At 29.7% G+C, this 17,506-nt stretch overlaps 3 protein-coding genes across 6 annotated transcripts; 1 reads left to right on the top strand and 2 right to left on the bottom strand.

Annotated features, from left to right (window-relative positions):
- Positions 1-131: 131 nt before the first annotated feature.
- Mp (collagen XV/XVIII-type protein multiplexin) lies at positions 132-7,969 on the bottom strand. 3 transcript variants are annotated; one of them, XM_070637246.1, is made up of 25 exons: positions 7,794-7,969; positions 7,582-7,647; positions 7,351-7,518; positions 7,269-7,294; positions 6,861-7,160; positions 5,224-5,298; positions 3,753-3,831; positions 3,639-3,688; positions 3,553-3,575; positions 3,434-3,444; positions 3,154-3,212; positions 2,843-3,016; positions 2,725-2,784; positions 2,455-2,493; positions 2,126-2,212; positions 1,936-2,064; positions 1,705-1,774; positions 1,583-1,644; positions 1,434-1,526; positions 1,228-1,368; positions 1,132-1,173; positions 750-1,060; positions 564-694; positions 391-502; positions 132-311 (listed from the first exon to the last, which is right to left on the bottom strand). In XM_070637246.1, exons 1-25 carry the CDS (start codon positions 7,882-7,884, stop codon positions 299-301), a joined length of 2,412 nt encoding a protein of 803 aa, XP_070493347.1. In that variant the 5' UTR covers positions 7,885-7,969; the 3' UTR covers positions 132-298. The 3 variants fall into 3 exon arrangements, with proteins under 3 accessions (XP_070493347.1, XP_070493348.1, XP_070493349.1); XM_070637247.1 differs by lacking the exon at positions 2,455-2,493; XM_070637248.1 differs by lacking the exons at positions 5,224-5,298; positions 6,861-7,160; positions 7,269-7,294; ... (1 more) ...; positions 7,582-7,647; positions 7,794-7,969 and adding exons at positions 5,527-5,670; positions 5,739-6,432.
- A 512-nt stretch (positions 7,970-8,481) lies between these two features.
- Positions 8,482-10,946, bottom strand: LOC139088214 (protein tramtrack, beta isoform-like). Its single transcript, XM_070637326.1, has 10 exons — positions 10,689-10,946; positions 10,535-10,612; positions 10,331-10,471; positions 10,117-10,270; positions 9,999-10,058; positions 9,791-9,934; positions 9,369-9,728; positions 9,063-9,141; positions 8,976-8,993; positions 8,482-8,906 (listed from the first exon to the last, which is right to left on the bottom strand). Exons 1-10 carry the CDS (start codon positions 10,749-10,751, stop codon positions 8,714-8,716), a joined length of 1,290 nt encoding a protein of 429 aa, XP_070493427.1. The 5' UTR covers positions 10,752-10,946; the 3' UTR covers positions 8,482-8,713.
- Positions 10,947-12,294: 1,348 nt separating this feature from the next.
- Src64B (Tyrosine-protein kinase Src64B) lies at positions 12,295-16,987 on the top strand. 2 transcript variants are annotated; one of them, XM_070637434.1, is made up of 10 exons: positions 12,335-12,435; positions 12,593-12,946; positions 13,023-13,162; positions 13,226-13,299; positions 13,362-13,615; positions 13,678-14,164; positions 14,591-14,643; positions 14,708-14,753; positions 14,819-14,887; positions 14,951-16,987. In XM_070637434.1, exons 2-10 carry the CDS (start codon positions 12,733-12,735, stop codon positions 15,216-15,218), a joined length of 1,605 nt encoding a protein of 534 aa, XP_070493535.1. In that variant the 5' UTR covers positions 12,335-12,435; positions 12,593-12,732; the 3' UTR covers positions 15,219-16,987. The 2 variants fall into 2 exon arrangements, with proteins under 2 accessions (XP_070493534.1, XP_070493535.1); XM_070637433.1 differs by having other exon boundaries at positions 12,295-12,946.
- Positions 16,988-17,506: the final 519 nt, after the last annotated feature.

Here is a 17,506-nt window from a genome sequence, read left to right as displayed (position 1 = left end):
TTATGGATAACCAGTAAAATTCAAATAATTTTTAGCTGTTATGAAAACATTTTTATCAGTGCTTATTTACGTTATATTAAATATTTGTTTTATTCATAATTCATTTAAAATAACATTAAGATATTAAAAAAAAGTTTCTACAATCGAATCAGTTTATTCAAATAACATTTCCTTAAAAATGAACAGTAAAAACTTAAAAGTTCTTATTCTTCTATGCAGATTGACATTTAACGATTTTGTCATATTTACTCATTCCAATTTTGAAAACATCGGAATCCGGGAATGGATTTTTTTTTGTCTAAAGCATGCTTCTGTGAATAAAAAGCAGATAGAAATTGAAATATTATATACTGTCAATAAATAAAAGTCAATTCTCATGTGGATACATACTTTTCAATATCGTAAGTATCATCGAAATTTTCTCGTTTGCGACGATTTGAGGAATCATGTGATAAAACCTCAATACATAAAACAATATTCTTCTGTTGACAGCTGTACATTTCTGAAAATTAAATAATGAATTTTATTCATCGGATATAAAGCACTTGCTTTTGATAACAAACCTTGAGCAAGCAACTTATTTCCTAGTAAACTACTTCCTAAGCCGACCTTTTCTGGAAAACTATTATGCCATCCGTCACAATTAGAATCTATTGAATCTGCTTTTGCACCATGCCAAACAACCTTATGAGGCCTGTGAAAAATGTCAGTCAGATTAATGCCATTAATAAAAAGTTAAGGATGCTTACCAATTATTATCATTCATTACATTTTTTCCACTGAAACTAAGTATTCTTGGAGACGAAAGGAAGCCTCCTTGTGCATTATTGAAGATAGCGTTCCATGAATTAAAAAGCACATCACCACGCAAATTGGTGATTGGTAAATCTCTGTCTTCTATTTTAACTAATGAGTCCAAATTTTGAATTCTTGTTGACAAAAATGCCCTGAAATTTCCCAAAATTCCAGCTCTTCTAGCCTGTCGATGGCAATTTAAATCAGCGTTCCTTAAGCCTTGTAGGTTGCCAGAATAGGCCTCGTTCAATGCTATCAATCTCAACTGTAAATGATTAATCAAGGTTAATACAAGCAGGTTACATGTGTGTGCTATATAGTATACTACTGACTCACCATTTTCGGGTTCCATGATTCATATTCCGGTGGAGTTGTAAACTGGAAATGAAAAAGTTAATAATATTATTCCAAAAATTAATTAAGCATAGTTACAGTATAGCTTTCGGGAGACTTCAAAATATTATTGCTATTTAGAAGATTTGAGGCTTGGAAATCAGCCGGTCCATAGGAATAAGTAGGTGAAACGGATGTAGTTACATAAGGTTGTGTTGTTAGTGGAACTAATGTACCAAGCTTAAATAGATAGTTAGGTATTAAATTTTAGCACAACAGTGGATATGATTTATTTTGGCACTTACTGCAATGTACTGCCATCCTTTATTTACTTTTACAAGGAGTGCTTCTTCGTCTAAAACATAAGCTATTGTTCCAACTGCATATGACGATGATTGCTGTAAAAATAAAAATGTTAAGCTTATTATTTCTAGGAACAGAATCTTAAAACTACTTTAATCATCATGTCTGTATTTTGAAACGTCACTGTTCCCATTAGTGGCTTCAGACCATCATCTAAGGAAAATTAATTAGTTATTAAATACCATCCAACTTTTTAAAAATTTTTAAACAAACCTCCAAAGGCATTGAATCCTTGTGCGGGTTCACCTTTATCTCCTTTTGCTCCAGTGTCTCCCTTAACTCCCTAAAATAATGAATGATGTTAGAATTCATATGAATTTTAAAGTGATGTTGACACATCAAGGACTCCTACAATCTCGTCATCATGCCCGAAGCAACACAAATTAGGAATGGATGTAGATTTTGTGTCGCTCGGAATTGAATTATGTACAAAAATGGACATACCTGAGAACCAGTCTTGCCACGTTTTCCTTTCAATCCTTTCTCTCCTTTTGAACAACTGCAATTTTGGGCATCAGGGTATATTGGTGCTGAAAGACCAGGCTCTCCTTTTTCACCTTTCACATTCTCTCCCTGTGACATTATTGAACCAATTTAATTAAATTAAATCAAATAAAACTTAAGAATGACATACCTTGACTCCTTTCATACCCATATCACCTTTTTCACCTTTCTGAGCCTCCTTCATCCTCATTCCTGGTATATTTGACATCATCGATTCCTTATTGAATGATTTTGAAGAAGATTAAAAATTGACCATTTATGATAGCATCGTGATTGGATCTAATACTAGCAAAAAATTGGAATTATGCTGAGACATTTTCACATATTTGTATGCAGCACAGATGCTTTCCATTTGCTAGTAATATTTCCAAACCATAGTAAATGATTTTGTTTGTATTAATTAAAATCAAAATGCTGTAAAATAGTGAGGACATGTTTGAGTTTTAAAAATAATAATACCTTATACATCCTAGATGATGAGTCCCAATTAGATGGGTTCTAATTGTGTTTTCGAAAATTATAAATAAATTAACTTAAATATTGCATGTAAATTAATGGTAAATAAATAAAATGTGTGTCTTAATTCTACAATTTAAGAAATTAATTAATAGATCATAATATAAATTAGGTAATTGGTACAAGTAAGTAAGTATGACTTAAAAATTAAGGTACATATAGTGAGTACATTGTGATATGTCTTTAAAATGGTTTAAGTAAATAAGTAATTACTTCGTAGTTTTCACCAGGGGTACCAGGCAAACCAGGGGTGCCGTCTATACCATCGGAACCCTATTTAAAATAATTATGATTAAAAACCAAGACTTTTGGATATGAAGCAAGTCTTTACCTTATCCCCTTTGTCACCTTTAGTTCCAGGTGGGCCCATAAGCCCAATTTTTCCGGGAACACCTTCATCTCCTTTCGGTCCTCTTAAAATACTTCTTACTGTGTCATTGTGCAAAATGTCCATAATATTGTCTAGGTTGCAACTACATGATGCTACGTCAATTTTATGCTCAATCTAGATTAAACAGTTAAAAATTTATTTATTACTTGCTGAAATTTTCATTCGAGTTTCTATGATGTTGAAGATGAAAGCTATTCTTTTTAATGTGAAAAATGAATCTGCAATAAAATTAAAAGATTTTTTATCCGTACCTTATTGCTAGCATTATTTACTTGAATTATTTCACATTCGCCTTTCGGGCCTGGCGGACCTGTAATGAACAACAAAAAGGATTAGTGTCAAATATCAGGGACGGAAATGTATTTTTTTGGGAAGCGTTGGGGGGTCACAAACGTTAAGGAGGATTTTGCGATTTTTTCATGAAAAACCATGAAATATTGAAGAATTCTTTCAAAACGGAGGGTTTAGACCTCTAAATTGACCGACCCCTCAAGAACACCCCTTGTCAAATGTACGGTATTACTAATTTACCTGGTGGACCTCTGTTGATTTGATGCAATTTGAAATATTAGGAAAAAAATTGTGATTTAGTAAAATTAAGTATTAATCAATCCATTCTAAACAAAATTGTCAATTTTATATTAATATACCTTATGGAATCACCAGCGGTACCCTAGAAGGAAAGGTTAATTGATTAATGTTTTTTTAAAACAAAACTAATAATCAAGCTGCTTACCTTAGGACCCCTATCACCTTTTTCGCCTTTTGTTACACGATATCCGTAATCTAAATGGAAAGCATATGATCAAAAAAACAATTCAAAACACTTTATAGGATAAATGAAAATTACTTTTAAAATCTGGGGGTGCTTGTAAAACTGGACTTTCATTTTCGTTACTGTAGTCGTTGAAATCGTTGTCACTATTTGCCTATAAAGTGAAATCGAAAGTTAATTTGTGCTTACATGAATGTTACATATGAATAGCATAAAATAAAAATAAAGTCACTTGATCCTGAATTTGAGTAAAGCTATCATAAATTGAAAAAAGCTTCTTCGTCAGGATATTTTTAATTGAATTGTTGAAAATATGTCAACTGTCATTTAATATTCAAATTATATTTGTCACTTCAATTAGTTGATTTCCCCTTTTAAAGTTGTTAGTGCCCTTAATATAAATATTTATTTTGTTTCTGATCACTGAAGAATAAACATCGTTGTTATTAAATTAAATCCGTAAGGAGTCTTCAATTGGACTTATTAATAAATAAGCATTGTTGATTTATACTCCAACAAGGATAAAACCCTGATTAATAATGATTTTACAACAAACAAAATAAACACTTATTGACTTTTGAAAAAAGAAAGTTCCAGGTACTTTAGAATTTAAAATTTTTATAATTTACGAAGATTATTCGTATTTTGAAAAATTGTTGCTCTAATTTTCTTTATCATGAAAATTAGTTATAAAATTTTTAAGATTTTCTAAACAGTCATGAATAGCGTAGGTTGTGGAACCAAAATCGAAAGTCTTCTTGATCTTCTTATTTTCTTGTTTTAGGTACTAATTTCTATTCATTTTGATATTTTTAACGATTTTTTTTGTAATCCTTCTTAGCTGTTCTAATTTCTATCATGCTAATATCTATGTAAATGTAAATTAAAATCTTCAAAAATAGATTCTTTAAGTAGTAGTTCCCAAAGTGACTAAATTTTTGTTTATTTTTTGCTACACTCAGTAATTAAATATTTGATTAAATAATAAAAAGGGAACATTCATAAATGACGTCTTTTAAGATTGAATCAAAGATGATAAAGAAATCTGAGTTGCACAATGCGACAAACTCCATTTTTTGCTGTAAAGATTATCAGCTGTAAAGATATCAGCTGGAACGATATCGTTAGGGCAGCTTCACGTCATACACTTATTACGGCGTTATTATGCTGCCCTAGCGAAAACGTTATACTTTTCGAAGGAGCTTGGAGACATCAAGCACCAGTACTTTATTTTAAAAAGTTGTTGCAAACTTGCTCGAGTGGACAGAGTTTTATTTGAATAATTATAAACATGTGTTTTTAGTTTTACGGGCAAAAATAGCATTTAGACGACATTTGTCGTACTTTGAGCTTGACATACAGCTAGTCAAATTAAAATCTGTCCACTCGAGTTGGCTACGCAACAGTCCCCTGGCGACCATGTTGAGCCACTCAGATTACTCTTGACTCAAGAACTATGTAGAACGTCATTAGTGAATGTACCATAATTTGTAAAATCAACGAAATAAAATAATCATGGAACCAAGGCAATAATTAATAAACTCACCGCAAAATTAGTTTTGTTACAAACAATTGAAACGAACTCAGGATAATCATATAATTTTAAAAATTGAATTGAACCCTAAATAATAATGAGCAAACAAAAAATTTATTCAAATTATATTAATGTGATAAATTAACGTGATGGATGTAATGTTGTACATGTTATGTATTTTAAATTATGATCAAAATTAGTAAATTGCTGTATTGTAGGTATTGGAAGTGCACAATGATAGAAAAAAAAGGTTTAAACCACAAAAAATGAAATTAAACGGAGCTTAAAATTTGACAACCATAAATCATTTGTCACCTGTATTCGTGCTGCAACATGCTCTCCATTATTTTTATTAAGTCCAAACCACCAGCCTTTTGTTGACGCAGTTACAAGAACCGTCGATAAAAGAATCAATGAAATAAATGCTCCTATCATACCTTTAGCTCTAGTCGAAATAACCTTTATAGTATAATTAACAAAACATTAAGGACATTCGCATATGGAAGATATCAATCAGTAGTTCCTACCATAGCCATTATTTGGGTACATATGAAGAGTGTCTTTTTTTAACTATATTTATAAGCAAACTGTTGATTGAGATATGCCTCAGAATGATATGTTTTTATTTTTATGTATGAATAGAAATAAACGGATATATGTAAACTTTCCAATATGTCTGTAGTTCCAAACTTTTTTCATTCATGCGCATTTCGTTTCTATTTTTTTACTTTACAACCGAATTCTCGCTTAGATAGCATACAACTTCAATTTCATTGAAAAACCCTTAACTATGCTTTTTTTAGCTTCAATAATTGAAAACTTGATACTTTTGTCGTGAGCTTTGATTTCACTTATTTGAGCTTTTTTTTATAATGCTGTATTTATTCTTTTATTATCTCAATGTCGAAAATAAACTTGCATTAGATATGTCGGAAGTGTATTGAACTATAGAAATAATACTGATAATTCACTAGATTTTTGATATGAATGAACTTTACATGATATTATGCAAATATTTATGTTAAGAAATAAATGCAGATTTAGAAGGAAATTAGTAATGTATTGTGCAGAGGATGTATATCACTTAATAATCACAACCGAGAAATTATTATTTTTATTTTTTTTCTATATGATCACACCGTATAAAATATTATTAATTGCTTTATTTCATTAAAGTCTGTCACTTCCTTTATATGTTGAATCGTTAAGATGCAATGATATTTTAACTATTTACTTAAAATTGTATAAAACTTAATTTTTCAATTCAAATTGTATTTTTTTCTCTGAAATTGATTGTATGAAGACCTAAGAAACACTAAAAATATTTTCATCATTGCTCCTGTGCAAGGATATGGAATGGAATTTTTGGAAGCTCTTTGGAAGTTTTTCATTCAAATTCAAAAAAAATAAGGAGAGCATGTTTTATGGTCGATGAATCAACGTGATGCTAATGTTAATGTTAAAATGAGGTTCTGTATATTGCCGTAAATTCAGTATCTTTGTCAAAATCGATTTGAGGTAATGCGTAAATTATTGGATTTTTCAAGAAGATGTTTGATTGACTTGAGAATGTACAACTCATTGACCTTTGATAATTCAGTTGACATTTTCATATAGTCAGCAGAAAAATAATTTATAAAAAATCTTACCTCAAAATTGCCCTTTAAAATACTTCCTGCTTGAGCTAGATAAAAAATAGAAGAGGACTCAAATATCAATTCCTTATGCTCACGTGATATATTCCGTTCATCAATCTTTATGCAACTGTGATAAAACGATACTCTATCATCGACCATTTGTATTGCAAAGTTGACCCATTTCATTTGTTCGAATGGCAGTAGAAATGACATGAATGGAATGTTTGAGTTGATAGGAGACAAGTGCGGATCATTATATATCAATGAAATATTCATGTAATTCCTTTGAGTCTGAGAAAGTTTCAAGCCAAACTGAAATTTAAATGATGTAAATTGAATAAGTTAGTAAGTCTCATTAAGGAAGGTACTCAAAATTAATCTTAAGGAGAACTCTAATCAGCAAGAGAATAATTAACTTACCTGAACGATTGTATCCAAACTGTTGACTGCAAATTTTCATCAGATTAATTAATTTATGAATTGGATGAAATTTTGACCTTACCAATTGAAAATATATATCCATCTGATCTGTTCGTTATGCGAATTGTTGCTATTAATGCAAAATTTTTCAAACGTTCAGGAAAAATTATTCTGAATGGATTCCTTAAATTTGCATATGGTTTCAATTCATAAAATGCTGGGATATTAGCTTCTTGAACATAAGTTACTCCTACATATGGTAATTAATTTTATGAATAAAATGATTTAATTATAAATTATTCAATTTATTCACCTCCGCTGTTGATATTTTCAGCATCTGATATGGCAGCTGTTAGCAAGTCATACTCAGCAAATTTGTCTAGGGATTTAAGGAAAGGATTTCGTCTCGTTTTAATAAGTATTCTATGAAATGAGGTCTGATACTCGAACAAACTCACATAATTGAGCATGCTCACTTCTATTGATTGAGTGAGCACACTCATTTAGGGATAATTCGTTACATACCTTTATTGGATTGTCCGAGCTGCCCATTGGTGTTCTTCTGTTGCCACAAAATTACCATAGCAAAAATCAGCACTAGTAATGATCTAAACATCTTGATATCTACTTAAATTCCAACTTTATTCTCTAAATTTAATACATTTTGTTTCAAAAATGTCTCTGGATGTGTTGTGGCTTCAATTAGGACATTCCAATTCAAAGCGAAAAGACAGACTGATTTACTTCTATAAATGTTGAACATTTTCAAGTGCTTCTTCATGAAATTTGAGAAGTCGGACTGGTAGTCTCAAAGGATTTAACAGTAGTACTTTAAATGCACAGTCAATGCAAAGATTTGAGTTGGGGGAGTATAGTAGATAGTATAGAATATTAAACGATAACATAATAAATTATGAATTTAAGTTATTATTTCTTTATTAAATATTTCTTTACTGATATAAATTATAAAGTACATTGCCACATATGAAATCTGATACTTCTTTGGAACGAAAATAAATATATGATAAATTTCTCAGTCAAAAGCTTAAAGAGCTTTGAAATCATTTTTATATAAAATTATAAGGAACATTCAATAAATGGAATTAAAATATACTTAAAGTATGCACATTTATCTTAAAATAAAGAAAATGACTAGATAATATCGATATTTCAAACATTACATCAAATTATAGCTTAAAATATTATTCTAGGATTTATAAATAGCATATAGTGTTATTATTATTAATTGCAGTTAGGTATTCGTACTCAAAAAATCATCATTACAAAAAATTCAGTACCATCATTTTTCCGATTGGGTATTTTAAAAAAAATCAATTCAAAAAGGTCCAATACAAAAGTATTAGTTGAAAAATAATTTACAATTGATATTGACTTTAGCATATGGCTACAGACACAAAACTCGTTGATTAATTAAATGACTTTTTTCAAAAATTTATATTGGTTTTAAATTCAACTTCTTCGGTTTTAAAAGGATTATCACCGTCTATTCCATCCATTAAAATGCTGTTTTGTAAGCTTTTCTTCTTCTCGGCAGCTTTGGCGAGTTGCTTGGGCATAGGAAAATGAGATTTAATGTGTAAGCGTTTCATCCAGTTCCTTAGTGTCTTACGCGGAATGCTATTATTAAATGAGAAGTTCTTCAATTAATTTTCATCCTTTATGCATACTTAGACATTTCTTTCTTACCTATATGTTTGGGCAGCTCTATTGAGAGTGAAATGATAAAAACCCATTAATTCCATTAATTGCTTGTTAACTATTAATGAAAATTACCTGTATATGCTGACTCCGTTTCGAACATCTTCGAGAGCAGAATACAAAGCATTCACATCATATTGACGAATTTGGTTACCTTTTTGTAAGACATGTAATATTAATAATTAATCAGAACAATAAATGAGCATGCTTAATTTTGAGAGCATATTCATGAGCATGCTCCCTAACATACATGCATATTCTCAGTGAGCACCTTACGATAAACCAATGAGCATCTTCACTAGGTACGGCAAAATGCTCATAGAACATATGCTTTTATGTTAGGGACTCCTTGCTTGCTCGGGCTCAATAATTAATACAAACCTCTAGGATTCCTCAAATAAAGCCCAGCTATTGATTTCTTCGCATCTGAATCTGTATTTGCGTCATCATTTAATGAATTTACAGAAGATATCATTAAATTACAATCGCCATCCGCGTCTGTTGCTATATTACTGCCAGTCATTTTCTTACTGATAAGATCATATAAAACATCATTTGTGTACATCATATTTTGGTCTTCATCTTCATTTGGATTCGTTACATTTTTACTACTTTGGAATTTATTTGCAGATTTGGTATCAACAGATTCTTTATCGTTTTCCATAAATATTGATGGTGAGCAAATGATATTCTCAAATGCATCATATTGATCTCGATTGTTGGAAGAAGATAAATTGCTGCCTTTTAGGGGAATAGTAATTTAATTAAATTTATTGATCACGCAAGTTGAACAATTATTTTACCATTACTATTTGGTACGTTGACTCGCTCTAAAGTCGATTCTTCTTTGTTAAACAAATTCTTTTTCACTCTAAGAAAATTTTCAGTCTCGTTGTTTTTAAGGTGAGAAGTTACAGCATGTTCTGTCGTCCTTTCTTGTGAGATATCTGTAAAAAGATTTATAATGTTAATGGACATATCAACAACTGGATTTAAAATGTGATAAATTACCTTTTTCTTTTACTATCGATTGCACACAATCAGTCTCATAAATTTCAGTTTCTTCTTCGTCTGCAAAAATTCACACATTTAATGGGAAAAATTATTGGATGTATTCTTATTAACATACCTATGCTGATCTCATGCTTTATAATTGCATCATCAGAAATATCATTGGAATTGATTTTTCTTTCAGATATAGAGTCAACGCCACAGAGTCCTTTGACTTGTAAAATTTCAGCACATTTCACAAGGCTCTTCAGACCGTCTTGTGAAATACAAACCTAGTGATGAAATTAATCCTTTGTAATTCAGTTTATTGTTAGCTTTAATTAATGACTCACCTCCCCATTATACATATAGTTTAGAACTGCTTGAATTTCCCATAACTGGATTTCCTTTGGTAAACAAATTACGATGTTTTTTTCTTCTAATAATTTGCTCTTGAATATGTTTGAAAAGTATTGTGAACAAGCATCCAGAACCTTAAATTTTAATTAGATCAAATGACTATGAATTTTTAAATAGATTTAATATGAATATTTTACTATTTTATGGCATTGAATCATATGATTTCCATTTTCGACCACAAGAATAACATCCAAAAATTTCTTATCGTGAAAATACTGAAAAGAAATGCAGAAATTATTAATAAAAATTAATTGTATTATACTCAGCTATGCTTCTGTTAACATTAATTACCTTAGAAAGGGCTGAAGAAAATATATTCAGATGATTATTCCATTTAATTTGAAATTGCTGCATTTTTGAACAAATCTCTTTTACTAAATGAATGTCATGAAGAAAATTGTATGCGCGCGCAGCATGTAGTCACTTCCCAATAATTTTATTATTTTAATTAAATCCCTCAAAATCTTATTATATCCTTTTATTAATTATCATTTATGAATCATATTTTCACAGATTATTGGTAACTTCATAAATTAAAGACAGACTTAAAAACAGTAAACAAAGATTATTTCCTTTTGTTCCACTTCCTTTCTTTATATCAATTTTAATTCGCTTTAAAATATTCAATCAAAATTTGGATTGCGAAAAGACCCTCGCTTAGATATAAATTCATTCTTGTTCAATATCGAGTGAAGTCATCAACATACCAAACATAAAAAATTAGTGGAAATAACCGACTTCAATACAACTTTAGAATTAAATTTAGTTCTTTATTCTTTCTGTCATTCCGCTCTTAGCTCCACCCCTTTTTAGCGGAGAGAGCTCGGAATGGTGTTAAAAGATTAGTTATATAAAGTTATTGCCGCGCCGGGCATTTAAAAGTTTCAAATCAACGCATAAATACTATAATTAACAGTTTTTCATTTTCATAATCAACACGTTTTTTCATTGTTTTACAGTGTTTTTCAATGTTCTTCGATGTTTTAACAGTGTCTACTGTGACAAAGTTGAGAAAAGTGACAAACCGTGTCACTTAAATTTTCCGCCTCCTGGAACCATTATTTTCTTGCTTGAAAAACCTACACGAGGGTTTAGGACAAGAAGAATGCCACTTTGTGGAAAAAATCATTTTCGAGGCAAAAATTCGCTAACCCAGTGACATTGTTGGGCACTTTAAATTTAAAGGAAAGTGTTCATGAAACAGAGACAAAAATACTCATATGTCAAGTTTCATTTTTCGTCGTAAAAATGTGTCATAAACAAAGCTATTAGGGCACCTTTAAGTCTTAACGGTGCTCTACGTTGTGCTACTCAGGTATCAAAAACCCTCAAAACCATTAAAATTGCTGATCAATTTAAGCGTGTTCATAAAAGTTTTTTTTCCAGTCATCATCAATTTATAACTGTGGAGAAGTTTGATGTTTTCATAGCAAATTCAGAATCAAATCAATCGTTAAATAATGTCATTTGTCAACTAAATTAGATTATTTTAATTTTAAAAACATGTTTTAAATAAAATTAAAATAAATTTGAGCTTCAAGATTTGAAAATCTATGACTTTCTTCAAAATTATGTTTTTTATAGCAATTTTAATTTAATGATTTAGAATTTTAATGTTTTATGCCTTTTTGACAGAAAATATAAAATCTCAAAATTTTCTTAAAATTCTTTCTTATCAGCAGCATGGTTAAATTCTCAAATAAATATTTTTTTGTACCTGACATTTATTGCTGGGTCGTTATGACAAGATAAAATTCAATAAAATGACATTCGACACATATCCTTTGTTTGAGGAGGCATAAACAAGTAACATATGTTTAACGACTGTAAACATTTCAAAACGACCAAAGCATATTAGCAGGGTTGAGTTTTCGAGAGATTTTTCTTGTATCCATTTTTTAAAAAAAATATCTCAAATAAAAAAATAAAAACTATATTAGTTTTAAAAGGAATATAAAAGTAAAAATCTCATAAAAAGGAATTAAAGTTTATTAAAAACGTACGGAAAAGTTTAGCGGAACTGGAACTTAAGACATCTGTAATAATTTCGTGAAAGTTTAGTCATGTTTTTTGTTAAAATAGTGATAATATGAATGATACATTAAATTTTTTAGATTACTAATAAATTATTATTCCGAATTTTACACTTTGAATGAATCTTCGGACGGTTTCATAAATTTGAATGACTCGAATAGATCAACTGCAAAGATAGATTTCATTTTTCACAAAAATGGCTACAATCTTATAATACTAATGCGCAAACTATATTTTATGTTGGTGAATTGCATAAATTAAAGTAGATTTCTTCATCATAATTTAATAAGTTATAAAAAAAATGGGTAATAAGTGTTGTTCAAAAAGACAGCCTGATGAATTTACTACAGGATATAAAAAGAATGAAGCAAATTTCACCTCGAACTTGTCAAATCCTAAACATAACAGTAACTCATTAGATTCCCGTTACACACCAGATCCGAATAACAGACTTGGTGTGAAGCATACAAAAAGTGGCATAGATATTATAAGAAGTGGTAATCCTCGTAATTTGTGTAAGTTTAATTAAAGCAATATAAAATAGATGTGAAAAATTTTCACTACAAATTACTTTTTTTTTCTTTCATTTAGCACACCCAAATACAAGTCATCGTAGAACAGTCGTCGCTTTGTATAATTACAATGCACGGGAAGATACGGATGTTTCATTCGTTAAAGGCGATCGGATGGAAGTATTGGACGATACGGAGTCAGACTGGTGGAGAGTAATAGTAAGTAACCCATAAATCTTAATTAATATGAATTTATCAGTAAATGTTTTGCATATTTATTAGCATTTAACGACTAGACAAGAAGGACTGATTCCTTGGAACTTTGTAGCTGAGGAAAGAAGTGTTAATAGTGAAGAGTAAGTTCGAAATATCAATTTTCTGATTTATTTAATTAATTTAATTTCATTCCTTTTTACAGCTGGTTCTTCGAAAATGTCTCAAGAAAAGAAGCTGATAAATTGTTGCTGGCCGAAGAGAATCCAAGAGGCACCTTCCTAATTAGACCATCCGAACACAATCCAAACGGTTTTTCATTGTCCGTTAAGGATTGGGAAGAATCTCGTGGCTATCATGTAAAACATTACAAAATTAAGCCTCTTGATAACGGCGGATATTTCATAGCAACAAATCAAACATTTGCGAATCTACAATCATTAGTGATGGCTTATTCGAGTAAGATAATCTGGACTCTAATTACTTTTCCATCATTTTTAATCAATTTTGTAATTTTTCAGAAAATGCCCTGGGACTATGCCATGTACTTTCCCGTCCTTGTAGAAAGCCGCAACCAACTATATTTGATCTTGCTCCTACATTAAGGGATGAATGGGAGATTAATCGCAATGAAATTCAGCTCATACGAAAATTAGGACGTGGAAACTTTGGTGAAGTCTTTTACGGAAAATGGAGAAATAACATTGAAGTAGCCGTAAAAACATTACGTGAAGGTACAATGTCCACACAAGCATTCCTTCAGGAAGCAGCCATAATGAAAAAATTCCGTCATAATCGCTTGGTAGCACTATATGCTGTTTGTTCAAAGGAAGAGCCCATCTATATTGTACAAGAATATATGGGCAAAGGAAGTTTGCTTGATTTTCTACGAGAAGGCGATGGACGTTATTTACAATTTGAGGATTTAATATACATCGCATCGCAAATAGCTTCCGGTATGGAATATTTGGAAACAAAGCAATTGATTCATCGTGATTTAGCCGCAAGGTAAGAAAAGTTTTCGGATCTGTACTAAATTGATACAGTTCTATTCATTTATCATAGCAGCATTATCGAGTTACATTTGACATTACTATTCCTATACTCTTCTCAATCGACCTACTTTCCTTCTTTTGATTTTATCTTTATATACACTTTTTTTACACATTTTTCTTCGTTCGACGCTTTCAAGAAGAAAAAAGCTTTTGCATTGATGCCGTTACTATTCTAGCTGGTACAATGTAAATCCTTAATAAGTTGGGATGACTGGAACAATTTTAACTGCTTAAAATGCACAATTTTGATATACATATATAAGTGATAGTTCCTTTGAATTCATTAACTTTTCAACTTTTTCATCCGTATCTTAGATTATGGAAAAAATGGATGTTTTAAAACTTTTAGCAACTAATTTCATTTTGTGATATTTTCCAGGAATGTTTTGATTGGAGAGAACAATGTTGCGAAGATCTGCGATTTTGGATTAGGTAATTATTATCAATTTGTAAGTTAAAGGTTCAATCTATTACATTAACGTATTTTTGTTTCTAGCTCGTGTTATCGCAGACGATGAATATTGTCCTAAACAAGGGTCAAGGTAATGTCAAAAATTTGATTACAGTTCTAAATAAGAGATTCTAATTGTTTATTCTCTAACAATAGATTCCCTGTAAAATGGACAGCTCCTGAGGCAATAGTTTATGGAAAATTCTCCATAAAATCGGATGTATGGTATGTAGAAGTATGAATTAATTAACTAAACAATATACTAATGTCATCATGTCTATTCTAAAGGTCATATGGTATTCTTCTTATGGAACTTTTCACTTATGGTCAAGTGCCGTATCCTGGTATGCATAGTCGAGAAGTCATTGAACAAATAGAAAGAGGCTATAGGATGCCCAAACCAACAAATCATCACTTACCTGATAGCATTTATAACTTAATGTTAAATTGCTGGGACGCGATTCCAGAAAAAAGACCCACATTTGAATTTTTAAATCACTACTTTGAAAGCTTTAGTGTTACGTCGGAGGTACCTTACAAGGAGGTACATGATTAAAAGCTAATACTGTCCTTTGAAAAATCTTCACAAAATATGCAGTAAGTAGATTCGCATTTCCAAATATGCTTTTTAGTTGTTGACAAACTGAAAATTTAAATGAAATGAGCTCTTAAAAAACACTGAAGAAGATCTCATAAATTACTTGACCGTTTTGATACAATAAGTATTTTTGTAAATTAGTATAACGATACATTTACGCATAAAATCATTATTATATACTAACCATTTCTCGACAACACATATAATGATAAATAATTATGAAGATTTAATAATTTTTACTTCAAAACATTATTGTTTGTGGCTTAGAATATTAAAGAATCAACTAATAGATTAATCTATTATAAATTTTTGAAATTTTGAACAAACAGGAACTGCTAAATGTATTTTTATTTAAAATTTCATTAAATTCTAGTAAGATATACATAAAAAGAAATTGAAGAGTTAAAAATTTTTTCCAATTATTTCTAATAAATCATTTTTTATATTGAGTTTAAGTAAAATCTTACTCTCGAACGACACAAATGAGAAAGGCTTCGCCACGGAACCTTCTTCAATTGTGTCGCTCGGGACTCATAGCAGTGGTGACCAACATTTTCCAAAACCGCACACTGTATGTGGACCAAGGCATTTCCAACAACTTTTGTTGGCATAATAGTGTGCCACGGCACACAGGTTGCCTACCACTGCTTTAGAGTAAAAATAATATATTCCTAATAAAAATGTTTACTATTTGAAGACAGAACAAGAATATATTACAAAACTGATGATGATTTAAATTATTTTAGCATTGATTCACACGCGGAAGTATTAAGTGAAAATAAATATGGACATCCGGTTCATAATTCAATTTAATAATAGTATCTTTTCACCCTCAGAATAATATTTCTTAAAAGTTCTGCTATTATGTTCAAGCAAATTGTCTTTTTAATGTGTACTATCGTCGTCAAGTGTTATAAAAATGCCAATAAATTCAATGAATTTTTAATAATTATAATACCTATATTATAGAAAGTAACAAAAAAAAAATATTAAATTTTTTTAAAATAGGTAAAATTTTCGATATAAAACTATAAATGCACAACATATTTATTTTATATACACATATTTTCCCTTTTACTCATTCAAATTCGTCAATATAATGATTTCATATTGATGATATTCATATTCTCTCTGGTATTTTTTGTGAATAACTAAGTGAAAGTTTGTTTCTTATTATTTTTTTTTGAGTAAAAGCATCAAATGAACGAATTATTGTTTACATTATCAAAGAAATAAATATGTAAATACTATAATATAATGCCCCCATCACACATTAAAGACAATTTATACTGAGGCTTCTTCATTAAAGTTTCTAGTCTTGGCTAAATCAAGTCTATTTGTACGAAGAGAAAGTAGGAAGAAAATTTATAGAACCAAAGAAAAATCTCTCCTATAATAATGGAAAAAAGCATGACTTCTTTAACTTAAAAATTCTAATTTTTTTCATATTAAATTAATTATCTTTTAAGCTATGAAAAACAAAAACAGATTTGCATTTACTCCTTAGATGATTGTTTGTCAATATGACACAAATATCTCTAAGATATGAGTTTTTACATTAATCTAAAGTCAAAAAAATATATTAACATAATTATGAAACTCAATTTACAACAAATTTTTCTGGATTTTCCAACTTCCTGTAAGACAAAAGTAATTAATTTTATGACTATATTGAAAAGTAATGATAAAGAATTTTACATAAATGTAGTTAAGTGGATAGATTAAAATATGTAAAAAATTTTGTATCGCATAACATAAAACTGAATATATCTTAATAAATCTTAAATAATAAAAACAAACAAACATTTGTAGCCAAAATTATTTTAAAATTTCAGCAAATTATTATATTTCAACCGTCATAAATTTTTTTGAATATTCTTTTCTTTTGAATTTAACGAAACTTTTTCGTTAAGAGTTTTGTAAACAACGAAAAAATTAAATAGTTAAGAATTTAATTAAATTAAGTGATTAAGTGGTATTTAATTGTGATTAAGTGATGTAATACATTGAAAAAATATCTATGAAGACTTTGAATCAGCAGAAAACTTAGTATCCAAGTAAGTCATAGCTCATTGAGGAATAAAATTAAAAAATTCGATAAAACTCTTGCAAAAATAATCGAAACTGTGAAATTGACGCCCAAACTCATTATAAATAAATGGAAAAATAGATCTAGTTAAAATCCAGACACACTGCTTCTATAATGATAACATACAGTTAATATCCGTACAAAATATGTCCATAAT

The sequence above is a fragment of the Chironomus tepperi genome, unplaced genomic scaffold (genome assembly GCF_022539635.2).
Source record: "Chironomus tepperi strain 1889 unplaced genomic scaffold, CSIRO-AGI_Ctep_v1 contig_161, whole genome shotgun sequence".
In the NCBI taxonomy this organism is placed as follows: domain Eukaryota; kingdom Metazoa; phylum Arthropoda; class Insecta; order Diptera; family Chironomidae; genus Chironomus; species Chironomus tepperi.
The sequence above is the reverse complement of the archived record's forward strand: the minus strand, read 5'-3'. Positions and strand labels throughout refer to the sequence as shown.

Excerpts from the sequence above, each read along its gene's own strand:
- Mp (XM_070637246.1), bottom strand. The coding sequence starts at position 7,884 with ATGTTTAGATCATTACTAGTGCTGATTTTTGCTATGGTAATTTTGTGG. Across the intron at positions 3,689-3,752 it reads AGCACCCCCAGATTTTAAAA|ATTACGGATATCGTGTAACA; the intron begins GTAATTTTCATT and ends CTTTCCATTTAG. Across the intron at positions 1,645-1,704 it reads AGGATTCAATGCCTTTGGAG|ATGATGGTCTGAAGCCACTA; the intron begins GTTTGTTTAAAA and ends AATTTTCCTTAG.
- LOC139088214 (XM_070637326.1), bottom strand. The coding sequence starts at position 10,751 with ATGCAGCAATTTCAAATTAAATGGAATAATCATCTGAATATATTTTCT. Across the intron at positions 10,613-10,688 it reads TTTCTTCAGCCCTTTCTAAG|TATTTTCACGATAAGAAATT; the intron begins GTAATTAATGTT and ends ATTTCTTTTCAG. Across the intron at positions 10,271-10,330 it reads ACTATATGTATAATGGGGAG|GTTTGTATTTCACAAGACGG; the intron begins GTGAGTCATTAA and ends TTTCATCACTAG.
- Src64B (XM_070637433.1), top strand. The coding sequence starts at position 12,733 with ATGGGTAATAAGTGTTGTTCAAAAAGACAGCCTGATGAATTTACTACA. Across the intron at positions 14,754-14,818 it reads TGTCCTAAACAAGGGTCAAG|ATTCCCTGTAAAATGGACAG; the intron begins GTAATGTCAAAA and ends CTCTAACAATAG. Across the intron at positions 14,888-14,950 it reads TCCATAAAATCGGATGTATG|GTCATATGGTATTCTTCTTA; the intron begins GTATGTAGAAGT and ends TCTATTCTAAAG.